This window comes from Terrapene carolina, unplaced genomic scaffold (genome assembly GCF_002925995.2).
Source record: "Terrapene carolina triunguis isolate 2854851 unplaced genomic scaffold, T_m_triunguis-2.0 Scaffold374, whole genome shotgun sequence".
Taxonomy (NCBI): Eukaryota; Metazoa; Chordata; order Testudines; family Emydidae; genus Terrapene; species Terrapene triunguis.
The window spans coordinates 15,254,107-15,263,162 of NW_020664725.1; the positions used below are offsets into that span (position 1 = coordinate 15,254,107).

The following is a 9,056-nucleotide window of genomic DNA, read 5'->3' on the forward strand; positions in this document are numbered from 1 at the left end:
TAGAGGTGCAATAAAAGGTACATGCTAGGGTATGAATCCTGAATGAAACAGGACTGAAATCAGGAGACTAGACAGGAGGAAACCACTGGAAACATAAGTCTTTGCTCTATATTAATTATTTTATATATTGCAGAGGAAGAGTGTATATGATGACACAAGATGGTCAGTGGTGAATCAGGTCCTAGTAAATAATCTTTATGGCAGACACCTCCGCCTGATGTATAAGAGTATTCTTACTTCCACAAAAAGAGAACTCATTCAACATATATCTTCTATGCAAGATATACAGGTCCCAGGTAACTGTAAATCAGGGCCAAACGTGCAGCTCAGCAATACTCCTATGACGGTTCTTACCAGAGACTGCTCTGCCTGAGATCCAGCAGGATTTTTTAGTCTACAAACAGGTTGTTCATTGGTTAGATATCTCACGCTGTCACAATTCCTACCACTTACACCAGTTTAGTGAAGACACCTTGCAGAGCCCCTGACATATGCCAACGAGGGGTTGATTCATATTAATGCTGCAGCATGAGGTATGATAGTCTATGTGCTGCTGAAGTTGATCTTTACGACTCTCCTTTCTCTCTTCACCCACACACTAGAGCACTGAAGTTGGTGACAGACCCTCACCTAATCTCAGGCCCCTCCCACTGTGCACGTACCCAACTTGGGAGCTCTGGAAGGGGTGTACACAGAATGCTGTACCTGCTGTCGCTTGGCATTCCTTTAGGGCCCTGTAACCTGCTCAGTAGTTGTGAAAAGGAAATGGGATTAAAAAGGTATAAAAGAACAGAAAGTAGTACGTCTAAAGGTAAATACCATTGGGCTGCGGTCCATGGTTGCTCTCAGGTTTCAGGCCCAAGAAAGCGTTAAAAGGCAGAGTGATGCAATTTTTCAATACTGTTTACAAAGCTTCTGGAAAGAGTGAAAAGGCCGAGTTCAGATTCTGGGCTATCAGGAGCCGCTGACTGTGCACAGGAATCCTAGGGAAAAGCAACGCATTGTATGTGCAGATTCGGAGTGAGCATCATGACTGAGTTCACCGGAGGCGACGTTTACCAGGCAGAATTTGACCCGAAGGCCTTCCTGGAATATTTTAAGTTTGGGGAAGACACCTGGAGAGATGACTTTCTTATCTTCATCCTGAAACAATACTGTAAAACCTTCACTTCAGGTATGTGGGATTTGGGACTCATCCCTGGCTTGTCTATCCTTGTCTGTGACATCAGAAACCAGGTTATTATCATGGCACCTTTGGCCTGGGTTGTGGCGAAGTATCCTGTAATATGCATTAGTTATTTGGTTTCCATGGTCACTCCTATCTGATGTGCAACAAACATGCTATGGGAGTTCATTAAGTCTCACCTTGCGGCACAGGGGGGCTGAGGACCCTTCAGAGAGTGTTTCTAGATAAAAAGCCCATTAAATAGGCTAAATATATAGCCTTTGGAAGTACCACAGGTCCCCAGAAAGCTTTCCCCATCCTCCCCTTTCTGCAAGCATCCATGCAGTATGGCCGTGGACTGAGACTCAGGACACCTGAGTTCTGTTCTCAAGCCTGACACTGACCTTCCCATTGACCCCGGGCAAGTCACATCACTGCTCTGTGCCTCATTTGTAAAACAGGGATAATGACATTAGTGTTCCGGTCCAAAGTGCTTGGAGCTGTATAAATGTAAAGCACTAGACAGAAAAGTTAGTTATTATTAATTATTATCTAGCAAATTTCCCCTTAGCCTTCTCCTGGGAGCGGAAATGAGTTTTTTTATGAAGAGCTCCAACTCTGTTCAAAAATCACCCCTGCAGTTAAATTTTTGAATATACTTGCATCCCTTACTACGAAGTAGATGTGATGCAAATTTTAATACCGTTTACAAAGCTGTTGGATTGCAAATGCCAGCTATAATGCATCACATTGTACATTTTCTATTTCTAAGAATTACTGCAACCCCATAGACACATGGTGTAAGCCTGGGGATTGTCCTTAAGTACAAAGCAACTTCTAAGTTTGGTATTGCATAGCTCAGGGGACTGGTAATAGAATTAGAGCATCTTGCATTACAGAAAAACTAAAACTGAATAGAAATGTAAGTGCAATAAAAAGCACATACTAAGTATAAAACCAGAATGAAATGGAACTGAATGCAGGAGACTAGACAGAAGACAATTACTAATACCTGCTAATTGGCAACATTAATATGTGTCTTTGCTCTTTATCAATTAATTTATACGTTGCAGAGGAAGAGTTTATGTGACAACACAAGGTGAAGGTCAGTGGTGGATCAGGTCCATGGTGTGAAGCCCTGTAACAGCTTAGTCAATAATTGTTATTGAGGACACCTCTGCCTGATGTACAATAGTATTCTTACATCTACAAAAAGAGCACTCATTCCGTACACATCTTCCATGCAGCGTCAACATTGTCATCTTCTATACTGCTACCTGGGTTAGTTTAGATTTGCAGGAGAGTATATGATGTTAATGTGCATGTCAAGAAGCATTGAGGACTTGCAGTCAAAGCTTGGTAACACTGAAGTCACTAGGCGTTTGGCCATTGCCTTCATGGAACCAAGATTTAGCTCTAGATGTATTAAAACTAAATCAGCTAAGTTTAATTGAGACAAAGTTGCATTTAGTCTGGTTAAGATGCAATGAGCGCCAGGAATTCTGTATTCTGAACCAGGTGGGGTGAAAGGCGACACCCTGATTGATATTGGCAGTGGGCCCAACATTCATCAGCTCCTCTCCGCCTGCGAGTCCTTTAAGGAGATCATTGCTTCAGACTATACATATCGGAACCACCGGGAACTGGAGAAATGGCTGAAGAATGAGCCAGAAGCGTTTGACTGGACTCCAGTGGTGGAATACGTGTGTGAGCTAGAGGGAAACAGGTACAGGGACTAGAAAAAGCAGATTGCCTAAATCCCTTGTGTATTGCTTAGTCTGTCTATGCAGCATCATCTACTTATACTGATCAGCAATATAATCAGTTGTGAATACAGGCAGCATTTTTGGGGAGAAAATAGAAAGCTGGAGGAATGTGGTTTTCAGTCATGATAGAGTCTGTATAGGGTCCCCTGTGGGTCTCAGTATCCGAGACCTTGGAGAGAGCTATCAACTGGTAAATTGTTGCTAAAGTAAATTCACCTGTTTGCTGATTTTCTTACAAAACCACAATTCAATCAGGGGGTCCACTGTAAAAGTAGCCAGAGTTCATGACCCCCTTAGCAAATTGGGATGAGTTCTGAGCAAAATGTGGTGGCTTTCCAGCATATCTTAAAACTGACCCAGGGAAAAGGGAACTAAAGATAAAGTTAAGACAAGATCCTACAAATAGACATCATTCTAGCAAACAATGTTTTCCTCCTAATACTCACACCTATATCATAGAAAGACACTGAAATTGCAGATAACCCTTTGGAGTTCATCTTGTATTGTACATGTGTATGTCTCTGTAGGGAGAAGAAGGCTGAGAAAGAGGCAAAATTAAGGAAAACCATCAAACAGGTTCTAAAATGTGATGTCCACAAAAGCAACCCCATGGATCCAATTGTCCTGCCTCCAGCTGACTGCCTCATCTCATCACTGTGCTTGGAAGCTGCTTGCAAAGATCTGAACACTTACCGCAATGCTCTGAAGAACATCAACTCTCTGTTAAAGCCAGGAGGGCACTTGGTGCTGAGTGGAGATTTGGGCTGCAGTTTCTTCATGGTTGGCCCCAAAAGGTTCTCGTGTTTGGACCTGAGAGAGGAATTTCTGAGGGAAGTCCTCAGTGAAACTGGCTTCATCATTCAGGAGTTTGAGGTTCTCTTCAGGGGTGATGATATCATCGACGAAAGCTCTGATTTCTCTGGGATGTACTTCATTCTCGCTCGCAAAGAAGAAGCAATATAAATCCTTTGGGGAGTACGGGTAAAGCAAACCCTCCCCGAAGGAAGGGAGATAATATTACTAATAAACATACCAATGAAATGAATGCAGTATTTTCTCCAGCAATGTTAAATACATTAACCCTTTGTTGTAAAATACATAATGCAGGAGAATATAAGCAGCTAAATTGCTGTTGCAGGATGAACTTAACTGAGGAAATGCTTCCCTGCAGGATGAGTTCCAACAGACAATTTTGGTTGCTATTTTTTTTATTTTATTGCAATTTTTGAACAATTTTTACCCAAGTTCTGCTTTGGTTCTTGGTATTTGCCAAAGAAAAGATCCAATGAGCTACATAGTGAGAGGAATGGTTTTGTTTCTGTAAACATACTTAGCTCCTTATATTAGTTTGATGGATGCTCTTCTTGTGTTAATGAAATGTCATGTTACTCCTTGAAATCTTCTGTTTTACGTTATGAAAAATGTGTATTTTTGTGTGAAAAAACTGGCCTCATTAAATATTCCCAGTGAGGATACTGAGGTGGATTTGCTCTATTCGAACCCTATCGAATGTGCATGGCTTTCCATTGCTTTAATGAACATGGGCTCATGGGCTCTAATCTTAATTTTTTGTCCCCTAGTTCAGGTTTCTCTGGAAAGGCAGTTTTAAATAGAATTAGACAACATGGCCTTGGTCTTCTGGTCCAGCCAGTCTGTGTTCAAGCAGCACCCAACTGAGGTGAGGAGATGAACGTGGCTTTGTGCCTCCTTCTCTTCCCCCAACCCCTTGCCTCCTGATCCTTTAGCTGACTGGCGGCCAGGTCAGTCCTTTGCAAAAGTTAGAGCAGCTGCAGGGCTACTCTAAATTGCACAGGCTAGTAAAAGCCTGCAAAGGACTGTTCCAGTAGCCAGGGATACTGGAACCCAGAGATAGTCTGGTCATGACCCCCACCATGGGCCAGTCTCTGCCACATGTATCATCCATGCTATTTTATCAGCAAAGCACAATGCAGCTGTAAGATTATATATAATTCTGTAATGTTCTATGGGCCTGGGGCATACGTTGTTGGATATTACCAAGGTTTTATGCTCCCCAGTTTCTCGCGGCTGCTCTCACAAAGTGGGACGGCACTGGCTGGACTGGTCAGATAGGTCAGATTTCCAGATAAGAATCTGGACGGACTGCAGGTCTAGGGCTGGGAAGGGCATTCAGAACTTTAGGCCCAAGCAACTGGTCGTGTCAGATCTCCTCAGAGATGTGCCTGAGCTGCCAGGCTCGAATGCAGGTCTTAACCACGTGACTGAAAGTCAGTTCCCTTCTCTGTGCCTGAGCAGAGGTGTGCAAAGTGCTGATGGCGGGACTGTGCTCAGACCAAGAGTTCCTTTGGTGGGGGCTGGAGGCAAACCAACCTGCAGGTTCAAGGAGCGGTCTCATGAACTGAAACCTCCGATGGCAACCCCCACAGCTAGTTGCCTTTCAGCTCTCACCCTCCTCCCCCGCCCCCCGAAAAAAAGCCCTGAGAACTTGCTTCTTTTTTCCATAAGGCATGTCTGCACCTCAAGTGCTACAGACGCACAGCTGCAGCTCTAGCATTGTAGACACTTACTAGAGTGATGGAAGGGGTTTTCCCGTTGCTATGGTGGCTCCACCCCCTCGAGAGGCAGTAGCTAGTTCGACAGAAGAATTCTTCCATTGACCTCCCTGCGTCTACGGTGGGGTTAGGTCAACATAACTATGGCGCACAGCATGTCCAATTTTTCACAACCCTGAGCGGTGTAGCTAGGCCAACCTGGGTTTTAGGTGTAGACCAGGTCTTGGAAGCCACCAGCATGATTCTGAGGCTTGTTGAGGGAAGAACGGAGCTGATGGGGTGGGGGGAGTTCACCAGCTCCCCCTTGGTGGGAAGCATTCAGCTTATGTCCACCAACCTTATGAGGGTCCGGGCTGAGATTCTGCGAAGGCAGCTGCCCTCCCAGCCTCAGCTCATCAAGAGGGAATGAGGGGGGGTAAGAATATTTCACTTGGCTCCAGCTGTGAGGCTCTGTGTTTGGAAAGGCCCGTGCCCTCCTCTGACTGGAGAGGCTGAAGAGGACACAGCCGTACCAGTAGGGCACACGGCGTGTCCTGGCTGCTCTAGCATAACAGAGAGTCGTGTCACTCTATGAGCTTACCGAATCCACTCCTCTGACCTCCTGCGTATCACAGGCCACCAACGCCACCCAGCGCCCGCACATTAAACCCGACGTCTGAAATGACACCAGAGACTAGGGGGGACAGAGGTGCACAGCCTAGGCACCCTGTGAAGTGACTGGGCTATTTCATTTCTGAGAAAGGGCTGATTGGGCCTGATGCCGCAGCTTGACACGAGACTACCAGTCTGCTGCTGAAGCTGAATTAGGCCTCTGCACCCACACACTAGCGCACTGGTGTCTGAGACAGGGACCTAAGCTGTCTCTCACTGTGCATGTGTGATGGAAGGAGCACAGGGTAACCAGACAGCAAGTGTGAAAAATCGGGACGGGGTGGGGGGTAATAGGTGCCTATATAAGACAAAGCCCCAAATATCAGGCCTGTCCCTATAAAATCGGGACATCTGGTCACCCTAAAGGAGCATGTCTGGAAGCCCTAGCACAGCGGTTCTCAAACTACATTGCTCTGCGACCCCCTTCTGACAACAAAAATTACTACGTGACCCCGGGAGGGGGGCAGAAGCCTGAGCCCCGGCTTCAGCCCTGGGTAGGGGGGCTTGGGCTCCAGCTTCAGCCCCAGACTCCAGCAAGTCTAATGCCAGCCCTGGCCCCCCCATTAAAATTGGGTCATGGGGTCCCGGCCCACAGTTCGAGAACCGCTGCCCTAGCATGTTGCTAGGACTCATTGACAGAGCATGCAGGTTGTATCGAATCTGGTTTCAAGTCGTTTGACCTGTTACCTTGAAATCTAATGTGATTTAAAAAAAAAAAAAAAAAAAAGGCAGAAAAAACAAAAAGAGCAAAGTGCCAATCTGAACAACCGAGATCAATAGCCTCTGCGCCTTCGCTACTGGCAGGGCCAGGAACCTTTTCAGAGGCAGAGTTCTGATGCTGGGTTAGTTCAGACAGAGTTCAGATTCCTGGCTCTGACTGTGGGTGGGAGGTCACAGGGAGAACCAGAGCAGAATCTAAGCTGTCACCGCTCATAACACCAACTGAGTTGAGATTGCGAAGAAGCTTTAAAGTCTTAGGGTATGTCTATACTTACGCGGTAGTTCGACGGCTGGCAATCGAACTTCCGGGTTCGATTTATCGCGTCTGGTCTGGACGCGATAAATCGATCCCGGAAGTGCTCGCCGTCGACTGCGGTACTCCAGCTCGGCGAGAGGAGTACCGCGGAGTCGACGGGGGGGCCTGCCTGCCGCGTGTGGACCACGTCTGAACCGCGGTAAGTTCGAAGTAAGGTATGTCGACTTCAGCTACGTTATTCACGTAGCTGAAGTTGCGTACCTTAGTTCGAATTGGGGGGTAAGTGTAGACCAGGCCTCAGGGGCAAAGCCTCTGGGCCACTGAAATCAGTGGAAGTTTGGCTATTGCCCTGAATGGAAGCAGGGCATGATTTTAACTGGAAAAAAAAATGCATTGGAAAAACAGCCCAGTGTAATTGAGCTGCAGCTGCATTTAGCCTGGTTAGGACGTGATGAGCTTGAAGAATTCCCCAGTCTGAACCAGGAGGTGTAAAAAACACCTTGGTGAATGTCGGCAGTGCCCCACTATTTACCAGCTCCTAGGTCCTTGCAAGATCTTTAAGGAGATCACTGCTTCAGACTACAGGGACCGGAAGTGCCAGGAACTGCAGAACTGGCTGAAGAAAGAGCTGGAGTCCGACTCTAGGGGTTGAACTGTGTGCATGAGCTGGACAGGACAGTTACTGGGCTGGAAGAAGCTTGTTATTTAAATCCCCTGAGTACTGCAAAGCTGTTTTTTCGTGGGGCCAGCAACTCTTAGTGACCAAATGCAAATTTATCAACAGAGAGATCCTCAGGGAAAAACTTTGTTGTGGACAGGCCAGATGAGTTTGCAGCAGTACGGAATGCAGGCAGAAATTTCAAGGGAAAAAAAGGGGAGTGGGATTGAGGGGAACTACATGGGGGGAGGGGTTCAGAGTCTCTTTAAGGTCCCCAGTGGGGCTCAGCATCAAAGTCCTGTGGAGGGGGGAAGCTGTTGGCAGAGAACGGCAGCGTATCCAAACTGAAATATTGACAGGGAAAGCATTAAGCTGAGATGCTAAAGCAACCTTACCTAATTCAAGATATTGTTACAAATCCCTGCTAAAAAGTTTGCTAGGGTTCAGGATGCATCAACAATCTTGGGGTGCGTTCTGAGCAAAATTTGGCATTAAAGTTTGGGCTTAGTTTCACTTGGAGATTTGGCATTTGTTAAAACCTGATCCACAAACCAAAAATAAAAAAGGTCCCCCAAAGACCCTGAAAATAGACATCACTCCAGTAAGCAATTTGTTCTCTAATATTCACACCTGTATCATGCTGCAAAGGAATAAAAAGACATTGAATTTTCAGTTAACCAAGTTGGTCCATATTTTGCTTTTTCCTTTAGGGAAAATTGGGCTGAGAAGGAGGCAAAGTTAAGCAGAATCATCAAACAGGTTCTAAAATGTGATCTCAACAAAAGCAACCCCTTGGTTCTAGTCATCTTGCTTCCAACTGACGGCCTGATCTCATCACTGTGCTTGGAAGCTGCTTGCAAAGATCTGACCACTTATCGCATTGCTCTGAAGAACACCAGCTCCCTTTTAAAGCCAGGAGGGCACTTGGTGCTGAGTGGAGTTTTGAGCTGCAGTTTCTACATGGTTGGCCCCAAAAGGTTCTCGTGTTTGGTACTGAGAGAGGAATTTCTGAGAGAAGCCCTCAGTGAAACTGGCTTCATCATTCAGGAGTTTGAGGTTCTCATCAGGGATGATAATATTGATGACAGCTGTGATTTCTCTGGGAAGTTCTTCATTCTCGCTCGCAAACAGGAAGCAATATAAACCCTTTGGGGAGTACGGGTAAAGGAAACCCGCCCCAAAGGAAGGGAAATAATATTACTAATAAACATACCAATGAAATGAATGCAGTATTTTCTCCATCAATGTTAAATACATTAACGCTTTGTTGTGAAATACACAATGCCCATGACCAATTGTTACTGGCTAA

General features: G+C 45.8%; 1 protein-coding gene across 1 annotated transcript; it reads left to right on the forward strand.

The window, feature by feature from the left end:
- Window positions 1-1,026: 1,026 nt before the first annotated feature.
- LOC112118201 (nicotinamide N-methyltransferase) lies at window positions 1,027-3,894 on the forward strand. Its single transcript, XM_026657948.1, has 3 exons — window positions 1,027-1,174; window positions 2,684-2,891; window positions 3,459-3,894. Exons 1-3 carry the CDS (start codon window positions 1,030-1,032, stop codon window positions 3,892-3,894), a joined length of 789 nt encoding a protein of 262 aa, XP_026513733.1. The 5' UTR covers window positions 1,027-1,029.
- The last annotated feature ends 5,162 nt before the right edge of the window (window positions 3,895-9,056 follow it).

What these genes read in the sequence shown, in the direction of transcription:
- LOC112118201 (XM_026657948.1), top strand. Translation starts at nt 1,030, where the DNA reads ATGACTGAGTTCACCGGAGGCGACGTTTACCAGGCAGAATTTGACCCG. An exon ending in CTGTAAAACCTTCACTTCAG is followed by an intron (nt 1,175 to 2,683) that starts GTATGTGGGATT and finishes ATTCTGAACCAG; the next exon opens with GTGGGGTGAAAGGCGACACC. An exon ending in TGTGAGCTAGAGGGAAACAG is followed by an intron (nt 2,892 to 3,458) that starts GTACAGGGACTA and finishes ATGTCTCTGTAG; the next exon opens with GGAGAAGAAGGCTGAGAAAG.